Below are 26406 nucleotides of genomic sequence, written 5' to 3'. Positions count from 1 at the left end.
TGGAAAGAGGAGTTCGCTTTTTAAGATCAGACTCCTTAACAAAAGCACCTTTGCCCATAGGAAGAGTGAGTATCAGACTCATCCTAGAGCATATTGGAGTCATCTTCTCCATTACTCCAAACCTTCCTTTTTATTTCCTGAGCCTGGCTTGGACCTTGGCATTCCGTTTGAATTCCTTCTTCTAACTGGAACATTTGTGTTGTATCTGTAACACTGGCACTGAAATAAAGACCACGCGGTTAAAGAAATCTTTCCTATATTGTACTTTATGGTGTTGGAATGAAGCCTTGTAGCTTCCTTGCCCCCTGTGTGAGAGGAAGTCTTATGAACATCGTAGGGTAGGCATATCCTTTCCTGAGTCTGAGAAGTTGGCCTCATGAATATCAGCATCAAAGACCTGAGGTCTGGAGCTTTTTACGCTAGGGAGAGTGCCGAGTGCTTTTTAGAAAGGACCCTTGTGTTCTCAAACCTTTAACACTGAGTTGCTGGAATGAGGTAAGGTGACTCCTGTGGCACATGGTGAATGTACTGTGTACGTTCGGGTGCACGGGTGCCATGTCTGACGTACTCAAGAAGAGAGGAAGAGTCAGGCCCACCTTGCTCTTAGAATGTTTCGCAGTCATTACTGTATTGAGTACAGTATAAGGACTACTTTGGCTTTGGTCTTAAAACCTGGGTACAAATCTCTTCCTCCCCCCCTCCCCCCCCGCCCCTCGTTTCACCAAGCCTTTACTTAAAATCTTCAGTGTCTTGTCAGATCTAGCTCTGTATCAGGTGCTAGATTATTCCTAACATTTGACAAACCGGGGTTGAACTAAAAGGCTCCAAAGGGGAAACTTTCTGGTCTTGTTTGTAAACAAGAGCAAGATTTGCTAAAACTTACTCTGCTGGATAAATGGTTGAGTCAAGAACAGGATATTATTTGGTGCACAGTTTTCAGTAAAGGCAAGTGTGGATTAGAGAGTGTTTCAGACAATTGCTCTGCCTGTGCAATGAAGAGTAGCCTTTCAAGGTTTCTTTGCCGACTGATTTCATTGGATGGATACTTAATGCTGTGAAACATAATAGGATTAACATAATATTGGTGGATTTCTCGAATAGAATTTATCTAACATTCCTCTTTGGGTTAGAGGCTTTATTTTTCTCTCACGTTAATAGTTGACCAGCTCAGGTTTCTCTAGTTGGACTGAATTGAATCTCAGAAACCTGCCAAAGTCCATGCTATGAGACCGTGCTAGCTAGGGGAGCTGGAAAGGGTCTGCTCTAGGAACAAAGCATCTCCGTGGGTGACTGTAGTTTTGAGGTGGAGTGATGTGGTTCTCCATTGCTTTGTCTAGACGGGATAAAAATCATGGCCTTAACGCAGAGGGTGCTGCCTGGAATATTTGAGGTGATTTTGGAGAGTTGAAGCTGAGCACCACACTGAAGAACTCGCGGCCAGAAAGCTGCCTAGGATCCTGACGGTTGTGACGACTCTTTCAAATGATGGGATCTTTGAAGGCTTCAGCGTGCCTTAGTTTCTAGGATCAGAATTAGTTCTCCTTGTACTTGGCCTTGCTGCTAACAGGAGAAATCTCTTACTTTCTATAAATACTTACACATTTCAGTAATTTCTTTCCCTGGGATGACCATGCAAGGGGGAGCAAATTTGGATAGCTATACAACGTCAGAGCCATTGTGAGGAAAGAATGATTCCCATGGCTGTCTTAATAACCCCAGGGTGATGAGCAGTGAGCCTACACATACTCGGACAATTTCACGTGCACTTTGACCTCATTTTCCCCCCTTTTTCAGAGTAGTGTATCCTCTCACTCCCGCCCCCTCCACCCAAGAAATCCTAAGGGAGAATTCATCTAAGTAATCTCAAAAAACTGTAGGAAGGGTACTCTACCCGAGAAGCTTCTCCCATAATGCTCTGGTACTGTTACCTTGAGGTGATTGGGACAGTCATGGAATGAATGTTTTATGCTGTGCGTAGTGATCATCTGTTCATTTTAAGGTCTTTCTCATTTAAAGAAACATTCCCCAGTGTAATTTTTGGGCGGGGATTCTTTCTCTCAACTAGGTTAAAGATGTGGTTCATACCTTTTATTTGTCCCATTCATGTAAGAAAGTAGACATTTAAAAACTGTTTAGCACTAACGGTTTGAGTATTTCCATCTACTGTATAACATGCTTTTCATTTTTACGTTCTTCTAGAAGAGGTTGGAAGTTAGGGGAATACTGTTTTTGAGGTTCAACTTTATTATTTTCCTCATTGGAAAATACTTGGGCCATGAGAACTAGGGGGAAGAAAGAGTTTGAATGTGTCTTATTTTTTTTCTAGTGAATGTATTTTATCCACATTGTCCTAAACCAAGTGAGAGCTAGAGAGCAAAAAGTGGATATTCACGAATTGGTGGTTGGTGGAGAGGTGGTCCACGACTGTATACTCATGTGTTTGGGAGTGGGGAGGGTCACTGAAGAGTGGAAAGTCCTGAAGTTTAAAACACATTGACCAGCTTTGGCTCAGGAGGGTGGGGCTGCTTGTGGAAGTGAAAGTGAATCACTCTTTTTCAAGCAATAGTAGTGAGTGGGCTCCATCTGTGGGGATCCAGGACCCAGGACACTTAAACAGAAGAGCGTGCTGAAGCAGCTTGCACAGTTGCTTCGTGAACTTCTGTGAGGCTGATTCTGGCTTCAGGATGGAGCATCCAAGTTCTTTTTTGTTTTTATTTTTTGGAACCTGCTGTTGCGCTTTGTGTGTTTTGTTTTTGTTTTCAGTTTGGGGGGGCTCGCTCATGGGAAAGAGCTTCTGGACTCTTTCCTTTGTGAACTCCCACTGTGTTCCTGTAAAGTCCCTTTTCTCTCATAATTGTTGTAAGTTACATTTTCATTAAGCCCCATCACATCTTCTTTACTGTAAAAATATTAAAAGGCTGTTTCTAAGTGGGACGGCTAATTCTAATTATTGCAGACATATTTTTGAGATGTAAAAAGAAATTTAAAATTAAATGATAAGTCTTAGAGGCGAGTGAGGAATAAAATGGATGTAAACATTTACATGGGATGCATTAGAATTCTGCTGTGTGTATTGTCTTTTGGTTGAAACAAATTATGAACAGTGACTAATAATAAAAAGTCAATACTCAATGATTTAAAATTTGCTTCCTTACTTCTTACAAGTAGATTAGAGAAGCCTTGAATGAATTCTTATTCCAGAGCTTTGGGCTAAACTTACTGACCCCTTAATGTTCCTTTAACACAGAAATCCCACCTAGAAGAATTTGAACATTGTAAAAAAAAAAACAAAAAAACTTGTAGGCCATACCAGTCAAAAAGTGCAATTGGAAATTTTTATTAATAATTATTAGTTCATGCTGCTCCACATGGGTTAATTTTCAAGGAAAGCAAAGAAATCGTATCAAAGTGACATGTGTATTTAGAGTTGGTCATGGGTTTCAGTTTAGTTATAAGCTATTTGTAAATTGTTTAAGTGTATCTGTGACTGGGAAGAGGAACGTTTAACCAGCCAAAATGAATTCTCTTTCGGGATCTATCTTATATGAATTCTGTAGAAGTGAGAGTGGTTGGATGTCGGAAGCTATACGTTTTCTGTTACTTGGGTGATTCCTGATACTCCCTTGATTGAGAAGGGGAAGAGCATGAAAGCCCCCTAAGTGAGAAGGAGAAGAAGCCTCAGCATTAATCTAGTTTTTGCAGAAGTGCCCTTTGGCACTGTCTGATAAGTGACATTTCTGTAATCTTATATGTGGTTTAGTTAAAATTCATCTTTGTTTCTAATATTAAATTTAATTAACATGTTCATCTATCTGCATGTAATTTCCTGTTAGAGGAAAATATAAAAGCTACAGTAGAAAAGTTTAGCCAGGAATAGACTTCAGGCACTTAGTCAACAATACAATGAATAGTGTTCAGAATTGAACTTTAGTCCAGAAGCACGGAGTGAATTTTTATCACTTTTAAGGATTTTCCGTGCTCTTTCCTCCCCTAGTTCAATTGTCCCCATATTTTGAAAATACATCCTTTCAAACACTGAGGCAAGGTAAATACTACCTGTTTCTTTGGAACTAAAGTAAAGACCGTCTAAAAGTGGGGCACCTGGGTGGTTCAGTCAGGTAAGCATCTGCCTTTGGCTCAGGTCATGAACGTGGAGTCCTGGGATCAAGCCCTGTATCAGGCTCCTTGCTCAGAGGGAAGTCTGCTTCTCCCTCTGCTCCTCATCCCACTCTTGTGCTCTCTCCCTCTCAAATAAATAAAATCTTTAAAGAATATCTAAATTTGTTCAACCCGTGGTAAAAAGAAGAGATTAGGTCTAAAGATGACTTTGTGGTCATTAAAGGGGTGGGAACAAGCTATAAATAAGTGAATGTAGTAAGACCTTATGGTTCTACCACATTTTGACAAACTTTTCTTGTCCAGACTTTCTTTTGATTTTGTAGTGAGGATTAGGAAAGCTCCTGGGATAAAGCGTGTGTGTGTGTGTGTGTGTGTGTTGTGTGTGTGTGTGTGTGTGTGTGTGTGTGTGTCCTTCTCAGGTGGAGCGAGAGGTATGTATAGCTGCTTATAGGAAGGATACAGAGAGGAGACAGTAATGACTTCTCTGTCTCTTGGCTTGATCTAAACAGTGATTTTTGTGTAATGATGAACCTACAGTGAGGGCAGATGGATTTTTGCACAGAAATTCCCAGAGGATTTTATTTTTAGGGTTAGTCTCAGCTGTTTACCATTTCCAGAAATTGTAGTTACATAACCCTTGGCATACATTAATGCACACTGCCTTGAACTGGGGAAGAACATGAATATGTGACCTTTGAAACAATATAAAATGTTAATGGCAGTACATGATTTGGAAAGGAAAAGGAGAATCCAGTTGGTTGATTACTGAACTGGATCCTAAAACAGAGACCCTTAAAGAGTTGCATTGTAAGTAATTCCCTGGAACATCTGGGTTGGTAGTTTTTTATTTTTTGTTTTCCTTTGAAAGAGGTGCTACTGTTTTTGATGAAGAAGTAGTAAATACATAACTTTTAACATACGCTTGTATTCCGAATATATGCATTAGCAACATTACCCCATTCATTAAAACACCAATCTACCACTGCTATTCCCCAGCATGAACTCAAAATGCTGGCCCTGGGATAAAATCCTTTCCCTTCAGGTGATTAATCAAAAAACGAGATCCGGAAAGTGTAATGTATAAATCCTCAAGAAACAGGCTTTTAGAAACTCTTAATTCTGAACCACATTTTGGTCTTTCCACTGCCTCTTTGTCCTCTGTCAAAAGTCTAGTTCTCTCCCCATACGGGTGCCTATAGTTTATATACCAGTGTTCTTGCTGGAAAAAGTTACCCAGTAAGCATGGAAATGGGAATTCAACCACTTTGAGTAGCTTCCTTGAAAGAAGTTTCAAGTGGAAGACCCAGGAGGTAGTCAACCTAAGAGCTTTTCTCACACTTCATAGCAGACTCATAGAAGTCATTTTTAATTTTAAAATGAGACAAATGAAGACTATTGGAGATTGAATTTTGGTATATGCAAAGTAGCTCATGTGAAGGGAGAAAGTAGTGACTAAACTTTTGTACAGAGTCAGAATCTACAAGAGTCAGATTTTGTCTAGTAATCTGAAAGATCTCCAAGTGGTTGCATATCTTATAGTAGAGAGGGGGCATGGACTGTACTGTTAGATCTCAAACTCTCTTGTCCTAAACCTATAATTAAAATATTTTAAACATAGTTATTATAGAGCAGGCAAGCTGGAGCAGTGGATAAGGTGATACTATTTTTACCAATTCACTGATTTTTTTGCTGCTTAATTCCTCACATGTTGCTTGAAGATTAATTAACACCTTTTTAAGAGGGAAAGCCCTAAAATCCAGAAGTCTAAGAGGTATCCTGGGAAAATTTAAAGTAGAATTTACAAGAAGAGAACACTGAGGAATTGAGTGAATCTTAGATTTGGAAAATCAGAATTATAATGGCTATTATGGATCCCTACTAAGCACTTTGTATGCATTCACAAAATCTAGGTAATATCTGCTAGAAAGATACTAATTTCTATTTCACAGCTGAGAAACAAAGGCTCAAATCAAGTTAATTGCACAAGGGTATAGTAAGAGGTAAAGCTCAGATTTGGAATCAGGCTGCCTGACTCCAAATTTGGCTGACTGGCTAGCCACAAAGTACCATCACTGCAGGAATTAAAATAATGAATTAACTTAAAGATTTTCTGAATTAGCCTTGCAAATAATAAAATGGCCTTAGATTATATTGTGGCTGAGGCAGAGTAAAAAATTCTGATACTTCTACTAACGGAGGAGAAAGGGGAATTAAAGTGTGGCTGGGAGGTGAGTTGACATTTTGTACACGAGGTTGGGTCGAATTTGCCAAAGAACATCGTGAAGGTCTCTAATAAGGAAGAGAAAAGGCCTTGCTAAGGTGAATATTCTCAACAATCCATTCAGTAGCTTTGCATGTGAAGGTGACAGGCCAGTTCTGAAGCAGAAAGAGGAAACGTCTGGGAGAGGTAAGTTACAAGAGCCACTCTCAGCAAAGGGCAGCGCCCTGTCACTACTAACAGGTGCAGACCCCCACCTGTCCCTAGTCCAGCGCGTACTTCGGAGGCAGGGATAGCAGTAAATAACCCTTCCCGTGCCTCAGTCCTTCAAACCGAGGGCTGCGGGGCAGGAAGGCGCAGGCCCAGGCTTGCGGAGGCGGCCGGCTCCGCCCGCGGGGTCGGCACAGCAGTCCAGCCAGGATGCGGCTCGCACAGCCTGGGCCGCGCCCGGCCCGCAGCTACGCAGGTCCCGCTGGGCTGCGGGAGGGGAGGGGAGGGGCGGGGCCCGGGGAGGGGAGGGGCGGGACCCGGGGCGGGGCGGGCGGCCGCGGGGGGCGGGGCCGCGGGCTGCTCGCGCGCGCCGCCGAGGCTTCGCGCGCCGTCGCGCCGGCCCGGCGTCCCTGTGCAGCCTCCGCCACCGATGGGGGAGGTGGAGCCGGGGCCCGTGGGCCCGCTCGAGCCCCCGGAGCCGCCTGAAGCGCCCGCGAGCCGCCGGCCGGGCGGAATCCGGGTCCTGAAGGTGAGGCGAGCGGGCTGGGGAGAGAGCAAGGGCGGGGAGAGGCCGCCCCTGCCCCGCGCGGTGGCCGAGGCAGCCGGCGACCCCCGCGACGCGTCAGTCTGTCCGCTTCCCCGCCTGGCTGTCCCGCAGTCCGGCTGGGGGCGCCGCAGCCCCCGCCGAGGCCTTCGCACCTGGCCCCCACCGAGGCCTCGGCCGCCTCCGTCTCCCCTCCGCTGCCCATCCCTGGCCGCGCGCCACCCGCCTCGCAGGCCCACGCCTTCGGTCCGGCGTCCGCCCGGCCGCCGCCGCCCACCCGGCTCCTCCGGGACCCGGGGGTCCGCCTCTGCTGTCCTCGGCCTCGCTGGGGGCCGGCGGCCGGTCGCCCGTGGCCCGAGAGCGTGGCTGGAAGTACGCAGGGCTTTCTCCCCGGACACCTGAAGACATCACCCCAGCGGGAGGATGGCGGCGGTGATTGGCCGGGTGCTGCCGTGTGCTCTGGGCTGCGCCGGGTGGAGCGGGCCGACTCTGCCCTCGGGGCTCACCACCGAAGTTAGGACCCGGCTCCCAGCTCCGAGGCGCCGGCCTGTAAACTCCACCTGCCCGCCCCGACAGAGAATCCCCGGAGGAGCTTAATCTCGGGGAATCTCTGGGCGTGTTGCAGCAGGGAGGAGGGGTTTGGCAAAAAGGGCATTCCCGTTTGCGGGAGCCGGGCTAACAATCCAGGGAGACGGTAATGGGGGAGCGGTTATGCAACAGGCAGCTAGCGGGGTTTTGGGGCAGGAATTGGGGGGAGTAGGAGGAAAATGAAAGCAGATGCTGGCAAGGCGGGGAGTGGAGCCTTGAAGGGAATGACAAGAAGTTTAAATGCACAAGGAATGTAGGGTCGGCAGGGGACAGTGAAGATGGTTTAAAGGAGAGGTTCTGGGAGACTAACTGGATGGAGTTTTCTACTAGCCTCTGAAATAGTTGGAGAGGAATTTTTCTGTAGGTCAAGTATATAAACTAGATGTCCTTCTGGAGATGAAATAGAATTCCTTCTAGAGTTTTAGAAGAGGAAATCAGCAGGATTTAAAACTTGCCAGCGAGACGGAAGAGAGGAGAGAAAATTAAGAGGTTTTGATGTCTTTCAAAACTACTTTGCAGCACTGAAAATACATGATGTTAAAAAATTCATTAAGTAATAGCTGTTAATTGGAATTAAGGGTAAGCACCGTATATTAAGATTATTTGCAAGACACTGCTAAAAGGGAAACACTGAAAAAAAAAAAACATGTATGGGATCTGGTGACTCCATCCATAAAACAACATAAAATAGAACTCCGTGAAATATAAAACACTTTTTTTTTCTGCTGTTACCTTCCAATCTTAATGCAGTGACTTAAAGCAATAACTTTTCATAGTTTACTTCTGCATAAAGCTTGTACATATTTATTTTAACTTATTTAGCCATAAGTTTTAAGTGTTATTACTTTAAGGCTTTTAGATATTTATTTAAAACTATAAGGTCATCAAATGTAAATTGTGAATGAGGTTTTAAAAAAATGCTGTGCTGCTCTGGCTTATCAGGAAATGGCAGGTCTGAGAGATAGGTAATGCCCTCTGGCCTAGAAGATAAACAACCTTGGCTTTTTTTAAAACAACTTTTTGTGGGGGAGGGAGTGAGTTGTGAGATGGAAGGAATTGAGATAGGAGGCTCTTGATTCAAGGGTCCTGTCTTCCTAGACTTAGGAAGTGGTCAGATTTACCACTGGTTCCCTGGGGCTCCAATCTGGGGACGGTTAGAAAGATACCAGAAATTGATCTTGATTATGGTACTGAGTTGGTGGTATGGGAGGCCCACAGTGCCCTTGTGTCTCTTTTCTTTATTGCATATGGTCAACACTTAAGTAATCCTTGCATGTAAATGGGACTGGCTTTGGAGAATAGGTGCTGTGTGTTCTACATGCTGAGTTGTTGAATTTTGTGCTAAGTGAAACTGGAAAAGAATATCTAGGTAAAAGTCATTATCTCCTACTTGTTCTTTGAAGACCCTTTGAAAAAGGCTTATTCTATTTTGCGATGCTTTTTTACTAACTACGAAGTCATGAGCATCATTATTGTCAAATAATACAGATCTTCATAAAAAGGCTAATATAACTAAACCAGTATAATTTAGCCAGATTAGATCTCAGTCCATCAGTATGTGGTATTGAAAAGTTTGATTCAAAATCTGCTCCCAGATTTATTTAGCAAATTGCTAGTTAGAATGTACCCCTTTACTGTGTTGTAATATGATATTCGTGATACTCTTTAAGATTATTGGGAGTACCTGTGAAGCTTAGTTTTCCAGATGTTTGTGACAATTTGGGGCTTATATTTTTACTCAGACTGTAGAAGACATGAAGTTGTAACGGGACAGCAAGTCCCATGAGATCCATTTTTGTCAGTACTAGTTCCAGATTTTTATCCAAATAATGTGTTTATATGTTTTTTTTTTTTAAATCAGTGAATACCAAAATGATTTTTTAATGAACGGAAATATTCTTCTCCTTATCTCATCCCACCCTTTTGCAAAATATCCTTAATATATATATTCTTAAAGATGAGCCCATATTGTTTGTAAAGTTTTGAATGCTGGAGCACATCTCCTACGTTACAGTATTTTACATTCTCTTAGAACTCAGTGAGTAGGGAGAGTTACTTGACCAGACTCTGTTTTTCCCGTACATATCTTAGAGTTAATTGTATGTGGGTGTTTAATAGTTTATCACCTTGAATTGATCACAGCCCTCATATGTTATTTTATTTTATTTTTTTTTAAGATTTTATTTATTTGATAGAGAGATCACAAGTAGGCAGAGAGGCAAGCAGAGAGAGAGAGAGAGGAGGAAGCAGGCTGCCCGCCGAGCAGAGAGCCCGATATGGGACTCAATCCCAGGACCCTGAGATCATGACCTGAGCTGAAGGCAGAGGCTTAACCCACTGAGCCACCCAGGTGCCCCTGTTATTTTCATTTTTAGAGAGTTAAAAGCTTAAAACTGAAGTGAGTACTTAATTCATGGCTTACTTTAAAGACTTGCACTTTCTGAATATAATTAAATATTTTTATTTTATTTTTTTTGGAAGCGGGAGAGTATGGGGGAGGGGCAAAGGGAGAGAGAGACTCTCAAGCAGGCTCTGATCTGGGAGACTCTCGATCTTGAAGATCATGACCTGAACTGAAATCAGGTCAGTCGCTTAAACCAACTGAGCCACCCAGGGTCCCCTATTTAAGTCGGAAATGTGCTTTTACAGTTGTTTGATGTGAGAGTTGATTATAGATCTTGTTCCCTTTTAGAAAAGTTTGTCAACAGATTTACATAAAAGTAAGGGAAGCAACAGAATGTTCTTAATCTAGCAATTTCAGTGGAAAAGTGATTCTAAAAGCTGAGAGTCTATCAGCGGACCCTGATAGACTGGCCTTTCCAGCAGTTATCTGATGCTTTTTGCAATGGAGAAGGAAGCACTAAGTAATTCAGCAATAGCTAATAATAGCTGAACAGTCCATCTAGATTGTCACTGGAAGGCTATGCTTGCTTGGTGTCTAAGGCCTTTTAAATGCCCAATTAACAGGTTTAAGGGAATGATATCTACTACAGGTCTAACTCAGCAGTTTATCTGCATGGGGTCTGGAATATATCATATAAATAGGAGATACATTCTTTGACCAACAACACAGGTGTTTCAATAAGAAATTTATAGTCTTTTTTTCCCCCAGTGCAAAAAATGTTTTTATTAAAGCACAGGGACAGAACCCATGGGCAGAAAGAGCTTGCCAGGGATTTATAGTCTTAAGGGAAATATATAAACACTTCTTTTTTAAGACTTTATTTATTTGAGAGAGAGAGTATGAGCAGGGGAGGGGTAGAGGGAGAGGGACAAGCAGACTGCCTGGTAGTTAGGGAGCAATCCATAGGTCTCGATTCCAAGACCCTGAGACTGTGACCCCAGCCAAAGTCAGATGCTTAACCAACTGAGCCCCCCATAAATACATTTAAAATGACTTTAAAAAGTTTTTGTTCCCAAAATTTTATTTATTTATTTATTTGAGAGAGAGCGAGAGAGCACAAGCAAGGAGAATGGCAGAGGGATAAAGAGAAGCAAGCCTGATATGGGGCTGGATCCCAGAACCCTGGGTTCATGACCTGAGCCGAAGGCAGATGTTTAACTGATTGAGCCACCCAGGAGCCCCTAAAAATGACTTTTAAAAATCCTCCCAGAAGAAAAATCATGGATGAACTAATATAACTTCCTGGGATTTTCTTGACTTTTCTAGGAATAAGAAGATCATTGGGCTATTATTTGACTTGAAAAGTTTTTTTTTTTTTTTAAGAAGCTTTTTGGTGGCAGGGGCGCCTGGTGGCTCAGTGGGTTGGGCCTCTGCCTTCCTCTCAGGTCGTGATCTTCGGGTCCTGGGATTGAGCCCCACATCAGGCTCTCTGCTCAGCAGGGAGCCTGCTTACCCTACCCCTCTCTCTGCCTGCCTCTCTGCCTACTTGTGATCTCTGTCAAATAAATAAATAAATAAATAAAACATTTTTTTTTTTTTTTAAGCTTTTTGGTGGTTTTGTGGTATAGTATCAACTTGCTCTTAGTAGCGAGGAGCAAAATTTCTCTCCAGTCAGTGCAGAATGCAGAGCTTCTTTGTATAAACGTTGCTGTACCTTATAGAATACAGAATACAGTTTTTAGATGGGCCAGTTGATCTTTTCCAAAGACTAAAAAATAGGGGATATTTAAAATTAATCAGTGATTAATTGTATTCAGTGGCTGAAATTACTGATACAAATATGATGGTCTTTGTCTTTATAAAGTAAGTACTTGAAATCCCTTTGTTAATTCTGAGATGTTCAGCTTTGAGAAAATGCTCTTGTGGTGGAGAGACCTAGTTCCTACTTGGAGCTGGGGTTTATCCTACTTATCTAAAGTTAGAATCAGTAATAATCCTTATGGTTTTGAATAGCTATATTCAAATCCTTAATATCTGTAAAATGATGGATTTACCTGTTATCTTTAATTAATTAATTTAAAATTATTATTATTTTTTAAAGATTTTATTTGACAGAGGGAGAGAGACAGCGAGAGAGGGAATACAAGCAGGGGGAGTGGGAGATGGAAAAGCAGGCTTCCCACTGAGCTGGGAGCCCCATGCAGGGCTCAATCGCAGGATGCTGGGATTGTGACCTCAGCCAAAGGCAGATGCTTACTCTGAGCCATCCAGGCGCCCTTTGTTATCCTTAATTTAAACAATGAAGCCATTCTCACTCATATTTTTCTTTCTTCCCACGTGGAAATGCCTTCTCACTTTTCCTTCACTTTTCTTTATCATCTTAGAAATTTAAATTTAGGTGCCACAATTACCCTCAAATACTTAATCTCAGTAACTACAACAGTAATATTTGCTTTATTTATAGGTATTTCTGACTTCAAATGAGGAATAATAGCAAAAGTCTTGTATTTACTTTGTGGTTGGTAAAAAGATTTTAGTGTTCTCTGTAAAAAAAGGAGATTTTTCTTCTCAAGTTTGTTCAACTTCTTGCCAGAGCATATTGGGCTACATTACAGACTGATAATATATTCTGTGATGTGATGTGATTTCTGTGAGTTCTGCATGCCACTCAGGTATTAAGGCTCTATAATAGATTCTCAGTGTAGAAGAGAGGGAGAAATATCAAATGCATGATTAAAACCCATTGTAGGGGGTACCTGGGTGGCTCAGTGGTTTAAGCCGCTGCCTTCGGCTCAGGTCATGATCTCAGGGTCCTGGGATCGAGCCCCACATCAGGCTCTCTGCTCAGCAGGGAGCCTGTTTCCCTTCCTCTCTCTCTGTCTGCCTCTCTGCCTACTTGTGATCTCTGTCTGTCAAATAAATAAATAAAATCTTTAAAAAAAAAAACCCCACTGTAACCCCCATAGGACTAGAAGACATACATTCAAGATTAAGATGTTCTCCTATGAAGAGAGCAGAGTCACTAATTCTAGGTGTCCAGAGAAAATGGGGATGGGATACATGGAAGGCTCCATATGGAACACAAGAGAGGGTGATGTGAGTAGAGTTTTGAAGACCATCTAGTCAGATGGACAAGACAGGGAAGGACATTTCAGACAAGTCACAGAATTGTGGGCTCATGGTGTGTTTGGGGAGTTACAAAAAGCTGGATATGACTGAAACAGTGACAGGTAACAGAGAATGATGCTAGAGAGGTTTGGCAGTGTGTTAACGGAAATGCCTTTATATCAGGGAACAGGGGCACCTGGGTGGCTCGGTCAGTTAAGCATGCAACTCTTGATTTCAGCTCAGGTCATGATCTCAGGTTGTGAGATGGGGCTACAGGTGTAGGGCTCCCCACTCAGCGGTGAGTCTGTTTGTCCTTCTCCCTCCTCTTCCCTGCCATGCCCTCCCACCTCCCTCCTCTCTCTCTCTGTCTCAAATAATTTCATAAATAAAATCTTAAAAAAAGGGAACAGAACTGGCCCATCATGAAAATAGAGTAGGTCACTATTGATCTTAGAGACTTGTCATATTGCTATAGCAGTTGTTTTTGCTTTGAAGTAACCACCGTATGTGTGAATTTCACATACCTAAATTATCAAACTCAGCACTAATTTTTTGGAAACATTAGAACAGAAAGAATATTTGTGCAACATTGTGTTATTTGCGATATGAGGCAGAGGGTCAGGACCCTAGAGAAACTTCCAGTTTGCACTGTAGAGACATATACAAAAATGTTTAATGCAGGATTGTTTCTAAAAGTGAAAAAATTAGAAACTAAATGCCATCAGCAGGAGAATGGGAAAATTGCAGTGTATTCATATAATGAGATACTACTTAGATGAATGAGCTGGGTGTATTAGCATGACCAGTGTTGAACCAAATTAAAAAAAGTCAGTGTGAAACAATGTTAGGAAAAAAAAAAAAAGAAACAAGTATGTTAGGGATTTAAAGTTCTAAATCATGGAAAACAATTGTATTTAGTTTATAGATATGTACAAACATGGTGGACATAAAAATGCATGGAATGGTGAATAGCAAGTACACTAGAGTGTTTCTGGGGAGAGAGGGAGGAAAATGGGATCGAGGTGGGGTATCAGGTGACTTCAGCTGTGTATGTATATATACATACATGTTCTTATATGTGTGTAAGACATGTAAGTTGTACATGTAAGAATGTATGCTCTTTAGAATAAGGATCTGAAATAAATATGACAGGATATTAAAATTTGTGGAAAGTAGGTAGTAGGTACACAGATATTTTATTATTCTTACATTTTCATGAAAACGTAAGAAAAAGAAAGGGTCAGACAGAGTGACGGACAGGCCATGAACAGCTGGCAGGAGAGGAAGTTGTCTTCCAGTTTAGGAATGGGCATGGCGGGTGTGGAAGGCCCCAAGGCCGGGCGGTGTGGTCGGGAATAGAGAGTGGATGGGTGGGGTGAGGCCCGAACGTGGTGAACTCAGCCAGACTTTCTAACTAATGATTTCTTTCTCTTGATGTTTTTTAGAGAAATATGAAACGCAATGGGAGCAGGAATTGTTTGAATAGGCGGAGTAGGTTTGGTTCTCGAGAAAGAGACTGGCTGAGAGAAGATGTCAGGAGAGGTTGTGTGTACCTGTACGGAGCAGACTCGACCACTGCCAGCACAAGCGCTTCTGCCTCTGCCGCCTCCGACTTGCATCTGGTTCTGTGCACTGTGGAGACGCCAGCATCAGAGATCTGTGCCGGAGAGGGAAGGGAAAGTCTTTATTTACAGCTTCATGGGGACCTGGTCAGGTGAGGTCTGAGTTTTACCCCTCTAACTCCATTATAGTGTAATAAATAATCTGCGTTTCTGCTTGGAAGTGGGCTGTAGGATTTGACTGGTGCTTAGAACTGACAATGATTATGGGATCACTTGGCTTGAAATAAGGTTTGTCTTTGGAATGCTGAAATTATGATTCTTGAATTTAAAAGCAGTGCATGAAGGAAAATTTGATAGTTACTTCATTTGGATTATACCACGGGTCAGATATCCAAATTTAGAATAAGTTGGTTTTTTTTTTTTTAAGATTTTATTTGTTTATTTGACAGAGATCACAAGTAGGCAGAGAGGCAGGCAGAGAGAGAGGGGAAAGCAGGCTCCCTGCTGAGCAGAGAACCCCATGCGGGGCTCCATCCCAGGACCCTGAGATCATGACCTGAGCCAAAGGCAGAGGTTTTAACCCACTGAGCCACCCAGGTGCCCCTAAAATAAATATTTTAAAGTCATTAAAAAAAATAGGTGCACCTGGGTGGCTTGGTTGGTTAAGCATCAGACTCTTGATTTTAGTCAGGTCTCCATCTCAGGGTTGTAAGTTCAAACCCCCCATGCTGGGTGTGGAGCCTACTTAAAAAAAATTGGGACACCTTGGTGGCTCAGTTGGTTAAGCATTTGCCTTCGGCTCAGGTCTTCATCCCAGGGTCCTGGGATCAAGTACCACATCGGCTCCTTGCTCAGCCAGGAGCCTGCTTCTCTCTGCTTTTGCCTGCCACTCTGACTGCTTGTGCTCTCCCTCTCTCTCTCTCTCTGACAAATTAATAAATGAAATCTTAAAAAAAATTTTTAAAATAATACATGTAAATAGAATGAAATTGAAATGTATGGAAGGAAATAGAATGAGAAGGATATATGCTCATGCATAAGTATGTTTCTATTTATATGTAAATTTTAAAATTAATGGTGCTATATGCAGCACATTATTTTTTTAAAGATTTTATTTATTTATTTGACAGACAGAGATCACAGGTAGGCAGAGAGGCAGGCAGTGGGGTGGGGGAAGCAGGCTCCACTGTACAGAGAGCCCCATGCGGGTACCCTGAGATCATGACCTGAGCCAAAGGCAGAGGCTTAACCCAACGAGTCACCCAGGCGCCCCTATGCAACACATTATTGACTTGAAATCTTTTAGAGATCTTTCCGTATTAATATTTATATAATTTTCATTTATTTAATGGCTGTATAATACTTTGTTTTATGAGTCTACCATCATTTTAGCAGATCTCCTATTAAGGGACATTCACATTGTTACCAGTTTTCTACTTCTGCAAGCGGTGTTGCAGTGAATATTTTTTTACCTATGATATTTCTCCCACAGAAGTTATCTGTAGGATAAACTCCTAGAAGTGGGATTGTTGGCCAAAGGATATATGCATTTATAATTTTGCTACATATTTTCAGATTTCTCCTAATAGAATTTAAACTCTAGGGGCGCCTGGGTGGCTCAGTGGGTTAAAGCCTCTGCCTTCGGCTGGGGTCGTGATCCCAGGGTCCTGGGATGGAGCCCTGCATCGGGCTCTCTGCTCAGCGGGGAGCCTGCTTCCCCTCCCCCCTGCCTGCCTCTGCCTGCTTGTGATCTCTGTCTGTCAATAAATAAATAAAGTCTTTAAAAAAAAAAGTTAAACTTCAACAAATAATATAAAAGTATGCCTATTTTCCCCTTAGTTTCTCCAGAACATGTTAACATTAAATTTTATATATAAGTATAGACACATACCCATGCATGAGTGCATACTTGCTTGTGAGTAGAAATGATTGTTCCCGGTTTTTAAATTAAGGAATTACAGAGTTAGCATTCCAAAGACAAATCTTTTGTCAAGCCTAATGACTTAGATTTTGCAAATCTGATAGGAATTTTATTTTTGTTATTTTAATTTTCATTTATCTTAATGAGTGAAGTAGAGCATGTTTTCATAGTTCAGATGCCATTTGTGTTTCTTTAAAATCTTTTATATGAATGTGAAGGAAAGTATTCTTATAGAATCTTTTACTGTGCTTATGAACTCTTTGCTTCAATTAAAAAGAAAATGACTTTTAGTTCTTTGAATTAGATGTCAAATAAGAGTTGAAAGTGACTGACCTTTCTCTTCTCCCTCTTCCCTGTAATAAATAAATGTCTTGAAACAATTCAGAGCTGTAATCTCAGTACTCTTGAAAGTGAGAAAGGAAGCTCCCACTTACACCTCAGAATGTGGTAATAATAGTAACACCTTTAGCTGAGCTAAAAATTGATGTCATTTTAAAAGTCTAGAACGAGGTTTACTATGTATTCCTTTTAGGATTTGGACTAATTCCTGAAAAAGTAGATTAGCGCTAATTTGAATGTTTTCCTTGTTCACGAGTTAACTACATTTCCTAAATCCATTTGCAAAACGAAAGGATCAGACTGGGTGATCCTTAGGCTTTTCTAAATCTTAACACTGATTCCGATCTAATTTTATCAGGTGGAAAGCCTTGACCTACATTATAGCTGGTAGTGATTGATGGAGTTGTATGTTTAAGCCTAAGACCTACTCAGTTGTATACTAATGTATTTGTATAGAGAGGTGCTAGAAATGTGGAGAAACCCCCACCTGAATTAGCTTCCTAGTTGTGTAGTGAAGAATCCACATGTGAAATAATATACTTTAGTGAATCTAAATTACTTAAAATGGAGAGTGGCCTTGATAATTTTGTAATGAAATAGCTCTTCATAGATCTAATTGGTTAGAAAATAATGAAAATACTATTGAACTGCCATTGGAAGGAATGAGTATGTTTTCATTGCTTGGAGCAGCTTAAGAGGTGTCACTCAGCCAAAGAATGATGCCTCTGGTGATGAGGGTAGATTTGGGCTGACATCACGCCTTGTTTTGCCAGTCCACTGTGCTTAGTTCTCTACGTACATATTCTCATTAAATCCTCACAATAGATCCAAGATCCTTTCTTTCAGATGAGGAAAAGTGAGGCTTTGCAAGAGGTCCAGTAACCTGTTCAAGGTCAGGCAGGTACTGCCCGGCAGTTGGAATGTCTCATTGAAAGTAGGTGGTGGACTTTGTTCGAGGAAAGGCCCTCCTGGAGAGGAAATGGTCCTATTTAATCATACTTAAAGATCTTTTTTAGATATCTTACTCAGCTGTTACTGCTTGAGTTCAGTCTTCTGTTATCTAATCAGAGGAATAGGTACTTTCTTTTTAATAGCCTGTGAGATAGTTGACAATCTCAGGCGCTATCTTTTTTGTTTTCTTTCTCTTTACTGAATTTTAACAGGTAGTCACTGTAGAAATTTTGGCACATGAAAAAGTATAAAGAGAAATAATCTTCAGTGCTTGTGCTTTTTGTAGAGTACCGCATTTAATCCTCACAATGATTGTGTGAGGTAGGTACTGTTTTCATTTCATCGATCAAGAAAATGAGGCTTAAAAAGGTTCAGCCTCTCACCTAAGATCACTTGTGGGGTGTCAGGGGGGCACCAAATGTGGGGCACTCAGATCAGGTAGAGGCCAGCAGTGCTGGTGGTGAAAGAATTCACCCCAAGCAGAATAAAAGAGATAAAAGTTTATTGAATACACCGCAAGGAAGCAGTGAGCAGACTTGCAAAGGAGAGGCTGTCTGCCACAAGGCGGTGGTGAGGGGCCACAGGTATAGGGTGGAGTGAGTATGGGGACAAATGGAATTTTCCCTTTTTTGTTGATCTTAGGAACTGTGCCTGGTTGTAATTGTTCATTTAGGGCCTATGGTTATTTCAGGGTGGGTCACTTAATGAGCTTAGGCATCGGTTTTAATCTCTACAGGAAATTACATTTTACAGAAATGCTACTATAACTTGTTTAAAAATTGAGAAATAATAGGCAATGATGATTTAGAGCTTGCATTCTGGAACCAGAGTGTGTGGGTTCAAATCCTGGTTTTGACAGTCACTATGCAAGTTGTATGATGCTCTCTATGCCTTAATTTCTAATGTGTAAAATGGAGGATGATTCTATTTACATTATAGAGCGGTCATGATGAAAATTAATTACACCTTATGAAGATCAAATAAATTAATACTTGTAAAGTAGTGCTTCTTAAACTCTAATGTTCACCTGGGAGCTTGTTAAGATACAGATTCTGATTCAGAAGGTCTGGGTTGGGGCCTGAGATTGTGTATTAAGCTCCTAAGTGATGCGCTTCACTTAGAGTGGAAAGGAAGTAAAGTGTTTATGTCTGTCACCCAGTCTGTGACACCCAGTAAGTGCTCAGTGAGTGTTAACCTACTTGGGTTGTTTCAAATCACTCAACTCTTAGAAGTGGTGTTGTGATGACTAAACCTTAGCTTATGAATCCTTATATTGTTTTGTTTTGTTTTGTTTTATTATTATTTTTTAAGATTTTATTTATTTATTTGACAGAGAGGGACACAGCAAGAGAGAGAACACAAGCAGGGGGAGTGGGAGAGGGAGAAGCAGGCCTCCTGCTGAGCAGAGAGCCCGAAGCAAAGCAGGGCTCAATCCCAGGACCCTGGGACCCTGACCTGAGCTGAAGGCAGAAGCTTAATGACTGAGCCACCCAGATACCCTAGAATCCTTATATTGTTGATCTCCCTAGGCTCCATGCTAGAAATGGGATTGCTGAGTCGAAAATTACCGTGTTTTTTTTCCTAAATCATCCAGGACTTTCTTCTTTCCATACTCTTTTCAATCACGGATTTGTCACTTCAGTAAAACTGAAGCATTACTAATTTATAGAATTGTAGCACTTGAAGGAACCGGAAAGACATCATCTACTAGGGAAACAAAGCGTACCCAACTTAACGACCACCCCGCAGCCCTCTCCATTTGGAAATATACGTGGGAGCAGGGTTTGCTGGTTGTCTGAACTACTAGGGAGAGTTACCAGCATTTAGGGGGAAGGGCCAGAAAGGCTTAATGTCCTCAATATGGGGGATAGGCTTGTACAACCAAGAATTGTCTTGCCCAAAAGACCAGTGACTTCCTAGTGGGAATAACTGAGAGCATTTCCCTTTGTTTCATAAATGTGAAACTGAGGCCTGGGGAGGGCTGGTGGATAGCACATTCTGGCTGCCGCCTGGTCTGTCGCTGTCCCATTCCATTGCTCTTACATGATGACACTTGGTTTGTCTTTTTTATTGAACTGTTTAAGTGAGAACTGACTCACTAGTGAAGTTTAGTGTAGGCATTGCCTTCTGCCTGAAAAGTTGTAACAAGATCATTTATGACAAAGTGGAGTGCCCCTTGGCTCATGATCATATATTTACTTTTATTCTTAGTCATCAAATTGAGTAAGATTACTGTGTTTGATAGACTATCTTTTTAAGATAAGTTAGGAGGCAGTAAGATGTTTATAACAGAAAATACCCTTGGGGTTTGGGATTCTGCATTCTAATTACTTTTTTGTCACTGACTTGCTGGGTGACCTTGTACAGGTCACTAAAATCTTGTTTACCATATTTTGGTGTTGTAAAAGTAGTGTGAACAGTTCTTTTTCAGGATATGTACTGAACTGATTACTGCCTGAGGAAGGAATTACTGCTGAGGAAGAAAAAGATTAGTTTTGTTTTTTGCTTCATTTTTCTGTGCTATTTTAAAACTTTAAAATTATCTGTTATACATTAAGTAATTCATTTTTGTTTTGTTTTTGTTTTTACATCATAATACTGCTGAAATCAGCTTGTGTTCTACAGTTGTTAATGGGTCATAGTTTAATTGGCAATGTTTTTTTCTTTCATAATGGTTATTGTGATACCATTTGGTTTACTGCAGTACAATTCTGGTCCTAACCACGCAGACTTTTCACACATTTCACAAGTTAAAGGCCATGGTCCACAGTAAGACTGCCCTTCAGATTCTAGCCACACTTCTAACCAACTGGATATAAATTTGGGAGTTCCCATGACCCTTTTAGGTTTAATAATAATAGAATGATTCAGACTCACGAACGTGTTCTACTTATGATTACAGTTTTAGTAAAGGATAGTAAAGGATACAAATCAGAACTAGCCAAATAAAGAGACACATAGGGTGAGGGAGGTCTGGGAGGGTCATGAACATAGAACTTTCATGCCCTCACCCTTGTCATCCTCTCACCATGTCTCCTCTTGTCACTTACCAGAAAGTTCCATGGAACTTCAGTACAGTTTTTATTAGCATTTCATTGGGTAGGCTTGATTGGTTCATTGACCTCATGCTTGGCCTTCAATCTCCAGCCATGTCTTCCTTCCCTACAGTCAGGCTAGCTCCAAACCCCAGCCTTTTCTTCACTTGATCTTTTTTTTTTTTTTTTTAAAGAGCAGCTTTTCGGGCGCCTGGGTGGCTCAGTGGGTTAAAGCCTCTGCCTTCGGCTCGGGTCATGATCCCAGGGTCCTGGGATCGAGCCCCGCATCGGGCTCTCTGCTCCGTGGGGAGCCTGCTTCCTCCTCTCTCTCTGCCTGCCTCTCTGCCTAGTTGTGATTTCTCTCTGTCAAATAAATAAAATATTTAAAAAAAAAAAGAGCAGCTTTTTTTTTTTTTTTTTTTTTTTAATTTATCTGACAGAGAGAGAGAGAGAGATCACAGGTAGGCAGAGAGAGAGGAGGAAGCAGGCTCCCCGCCGAGCAGAGAGCCTGGTGTGGGGCTCGATCCCAGGACCCTGGGGTCACGACCTGAGCCGAAGGCAGAGGCTTAACCCACTGAGCCACCCAGGTGCCCCTCTTCACTTGGTCTTTATGGTGACCAGCCCGCATCTTGAGTCATCTCATATGTGGGGGGTGATGCCAGGGGCACAAGAATGACTAAGACACTCCTATTATTCAGGAAATTCCAAGGCTTTAGAATCTCCCTCCAAGAATCAGGATGGAAGACTAGTGTAAGATTCTGTATTATACAATGATGCACACAAAGGTAGTGTATCTTTCAAATGATAGCCTGGAATACAATACTTTTTTTTTTTAAAGATTTTATTTATCTATTTGACAGAGAGCACAAGTAGGTAGAGAGGCAGGCAGAGAAAAGAGGAAGCTGGCTCTCTGCTGAGCAGAGCCTGACATAGGGCTTGATTCCAGGACCCTGAGATCATGACCTGAGCCAAAGGCAGAGGTTTTAACCCACTGAGCCACCCAGGTGCCCCATAGCCTGGAATACAATAATTTTAAAACAGAACTCTTTAGGTTCTTTAGTGTAAGTTAACATATGAAGTGTTTTGAGCTCTCTTCTGCATAAATTATTTTAACTATATAAAATAATGTGGTATACCCAAAAGAAGCTAGGATTTGTAATGAAACCAGCACACCTTGATGCCGCTATGTACTCATTGTGTGATTCTGAATCTCACTTTCCTTATTTGCAAAATAGACATAACTTTATAAAACGTGAAGCACTTTTCAGCATAGAGTCAGGCATGGAGTAGACATTCATTGAAGTATCTTTAGTATTGCTGTTTGTATTAGTATTATCTGTATTATTGATCTTAACATTTGCAGATTTTACCTCTATAGGTAGCTAGAGATTGAGTTGTTGTTATACTTTTTCTTTCCTTTTATTTATTTATTTGACAGAATGAGAGAGAGCACAGTCAGGGAGAGTGGGAGAGGGAGAAATGCACTCCCCGCCAAACACGGAACCCGATGCAGGAACTCGATCCCAAGTCCCCAGGATTTCCTTAGGTGGGAATGTATAAACAGGGTTTCAAATTCTGTAGAGCCCCTTTTGGAAGGAAATTTAATCATGTAAAAAATGCAGAATTAGGATGTTTCCATTTCTCTTGATTTTCTAGACAGAAATTGAAAAATGGAGCTGGTGAGATTTAGCCTGAATATATCATTTCTTGGTCCTGGCTATGTGATCATTTTATGGAATTATGATATTTAAGTACATTGAACTCTGTATCTGAAAATAATAGCAGAATTCAGGTAGAATTTACATTTATATTAGGAGGGTGTCTTGGATACCTCATAAACACTTGAGTTCTAAAAGACCCTAAAGATCATCTGGCCCAATCTGATTCTTTAATTTTAATTTTAATTAATTAATTTATTTGTTTTTAAAAGATTTTGTTTATTTACTTGACAGAGATCACAAGTAGGGAGAAAGGCAGGCAGGGAGAGAGGGAAAAGCAGGCTCCCTGATGACCAGAGAGCCCGATATGGGGCTCGATCCCAGGACCCTGAGATCATGACCTAAGCCGAGGGCAGGCGCCACTTTAATTTTTATTTATTTTTTATTTTTTTAAGTAGGCTCCACACACAACCTGAACTCACAACCCTGAGATCAAGACTTTAGCTGAGGGGCGCGTGGGTGGCTCAGTGGGTTAAAGCCTCTGCCTTCGGCTTGGGTTGTGGTCTCAGGGTCCTGGGATCGAGCCCCATATCGGGCTCTCTGCTCAGCGGGGAGCCTGCTTCCCCCTCTCTCTCTCTGTCTGCCTCTCTGCCGACTTGTGGTTTCTGTCTGTAAATAAATAAATAAAATCTTTAAAAAAAAAAAAAAAAAGACTTTAGCTGAGATCAAGAGTTGGACATGTAACTGACTGAGCCACCCAAATGTGCCTCATCCTGATTCTCTCAGGAGACTCTTTATCTAAAATTTCTGTGACACGTGGTTCTCTAGCTTTCCGTGAGCTATTTTGAGAGTCAGTCTCTTTGGTTATTGGTCATCTGTAATTATTGAAGTTCTTCCTCATTTTTGATCCAGATTTACCTGTGCAGCTTTTTATTGTTCCTAATTCCATTCTTTGGAGTGATCCAGAATAAGTCTAGTCCTTGACACTGGAAGAGAGAGATAGCTCTTTATGCCTTTGTCTCCAAGTTAATCCTTCAGTGTTCAGGTTACATGGCTAATTGACCCCTCCAGAATACAGCTTATAAGAAGTCCCTCTTACAGGGACGCCTGGGTGGCTCAGTCAGTTAAATGTCTGCCTTCGGCTCAGGTCATGATCCCAGGATCCTGGGACTGAGTCCCACATCGGGCTGTCTGCTCCGCGGGGAGCCTGCTTCTCCCTCTGCCTGCCACTCCACCTGCTTGTGCTCACTCACTTTCTCACTCTCGCTCTCTCTCTGAAAAATAAATAAATAAAATCTTAAAAAAAAAAAAGAGTCCCTCTTACAATACATCCTCCTTAGAAGAATTCTACCACTGTACTGGAAAAGTGCTTAATACCGCTATAATCCTTTGTGAGGTTTTATTTTGTTTGACTAGAGATTAGTTGTAATTGATGAGTTTTTATCCTGAGAAGTTAATTTTTTGTTTCTATTAAATTCAGTATTTATTTGTCTTTGTAGGGTTTTAGTTCTTGGTCATACTTCATGTAGTGGTTCTGAGTTTATGGATAAAAGTCTGCACTGAGCAGTCAGGAGGGGCCAAGTAGTTGTTTTATTTTTGCATTTTTGTGCTTATCAGTATGATTTACATTCCTAAATTATCATTTTTTGTGGGCTGTTCTGATGGAATGGGGACTGGTGGTGTGGCCAGTGAAAGAAGTCACGCAAGGCAGAGCAAAAGAGATAGAAGTCTCTTGAGTGCACTGCAGTGCCGTAGTGGGCAGGACAGCAAAGGAGAGACTGTCTGCCACAGGCAATGGGCAGAAGTTGTAGTTACAGGTTGGAATGAGGGAATATGAGATGTATGGAATTTTACCTTTTTTGGTGATCTTAAGAACTATGCCTGCTTGTAAGTGACTATGGTCAGTCAGGGCCTGTGTCTTCATGAGAGCCTGTTAGTGTCAGCATGGTAGTTGCTGTGGGTCCTTTTGCCTTGCTCAAGTTTCCATTGCTGAGGCCTGCTGCCTAAAATAGTCTCTATAATTTTGGTAGTTGTTTACATTCAACTTTGTAGTATTACTATTTTCATGTTAGTTTTACTTAAATCTTACTGCCAACAGTATTTTCTACTCCTTTCACCATAAAACACAGATGTCCTTCATATCGTTTTGCAGTGATGGGAGGTGTATCATGTTTCTTGTAATTAATACAATTCTTAAGTTTTCTATTTATTTTAAAGATTTTATTTATTCATTTGAGACAGAGAGAGCCCAAGGAGGGGGAGAGGCAGACTCCCTGCTGAGCAGGGAGCCTCATGCAAGGCTCAATCCCAGGACCCTGGATAATGACCTGAGCGGAAGGCAGAAGTTTACCGAACTGAGCCACCCAGGTGCCTCCTGGGGTGCCTCCCCCCACTTTTTAAAAGATTTTTTTTTAAGTAATCTCTACACGCAATATGGGACTCAAACTCATGGCCCTGAGGTCAAGTATCACACAGTCTACTGACTGAGCCAGCCAGGTGCTCCTTAAGTTTTCTAAACAGAATCCTTTTAAGACATAAAGACGAACGGTCCTTTAAAAGATTTAATTTTTTTATGAGAGAGAGAGAAGATAGCATGAACATGAGTAGGGGGAGGAGCAGAGGGAGAGGGAAAAGCAGACTCCCTGCTAAGCAGGGAGCCTGACTCCTGGGACCCTGAGATCATGACGAGCGGAAGGCAGATGCTTATCCCACTCAGCTACCCAGGCGCTCCTCTTCAGGACGTTTTGAGCACACGTGTGGTTTCCTATACTTGTTTCTTGGTTGTTGTTTCAGATGGGGGAGATATTCTCTTTTTATTCTAATTAAAATTTGACTCCCATCCTAAGAATTTTTTTGAGTAAGTCATCAGTGTGTTATTAAACACTATTATATATAAGATGTTTTGCTGAACACTTTAGTTACTATATAATATCTTGTAAGTAAATATATTTAATAACAACTTTGTGAGTTAAGTACTATTGTATTCCCATTATACTGATGGGGAATTTAAGACAGGTTGAATAAATTGTCCAAGGGCATGCAGCTGATAAATAAATGGCAGAACTAAGACTAAACCCAGGCAGTCTGACTTTTGGAGCCTATACTTTTAGTGACTGTATTGATTTATAACTATTTGCTTTCTGATAAAACAATTGTAAAAGGGCTGTCTTGTGTTGTTACTGATGTAGCCCCTTCCATCAAAATATGCGTGGAAGATTTTTTGTTTTTTATGTATATACATGTATGTGTGTATATATTTTTTTTAAGATTTTTTTTTTAAGATACTATTTTTTTTTTTAACATACTATTTGTTCATTTGATAGAGACACAGTGAGAAAGGGAACACAAGCAGGGGGAATGGGAGCGGGAGAAGCAGGCTTTCCCGCTGAGCAGGGAGCCTGATGCAGGGCCTGATCCAGGACACTGGGACCATGACCTGAGCTAAAGGCAGAGGCTTAATGACTGAGCCACCCAGGTGCCCCTAAAAATTTTTAATATTTACGTATTTTAAGTGTTTTAAGTCTATATGATTTAAAATGTGCAGTGTCACCAGAGGCCAGAAATAATTACTAGACATTCTGACTTTAATTTAGCTTTCATTTGGGACCACATGGTAGAATGGTTTCTGGGGAATTATTCACTCCTAATTTTTATGCAAGAATCATCTCTGAAGCCAGTGGAAAACATAGTACCTGAGACACAGTAGGCAATTCAAAGAGTGCATCTCTGATTATGTGGGCAGCTCAAATGACTGAACCACTTAGGCATCCTCATTATTTGGAAATTACTAATTTGAGCTCCTTATTGAG

The 26406-nt window shown here is 41.4% G+C and overlaps 1 protein-coding gene across 1 annotated transcript in view; it reads left to right on the top strand.

Moving 5' to 3' along the window:
• Window positions 1–6872: 6872 nt before the first annotated feature.
• Window positions 6873–26406, top strand: part of PHLPP2 (PH domain and leucine rich repeat protein phosphatase 2) — an 84273-nt gene continuing 64739 nt past the window's right edge. Inside the window, exons 1-2 of the mRNA XM_045988492.1 lie at window positions 6873–7076; window positions 14577–14845. Of these exons, the coding sequence (XP_045844448.1) occupies window positions 6978–7076; window positions 14577–14845 (368 nt within the window). The 5' untranslated portion in view covers window positions 6873–6977. The remainder of the gene's footprint in view (window positions 7077–14576; window positions 14846–26406) is intronic.

Source organism: Meles meles, chromosome 19 (assembly GCF_922984935.1).
Source record: "Meles meles chromosome 19, mMelMel3.1 paternal haplotype, whole genome shotgun sequence".
In the NCBI taxonomy this organism is placed as follows: domain Eukaryota; kingdom Metazoa; phylum Chordata; class Mammalia; order Carnivora; family Mustelidae; genus Meles; species Meles meles.
The sequence above is the reverse complement of the archived record's forward strand: the minus strand, read 5'-3'. Positions and strand labels throughout refer to the sequence as shown.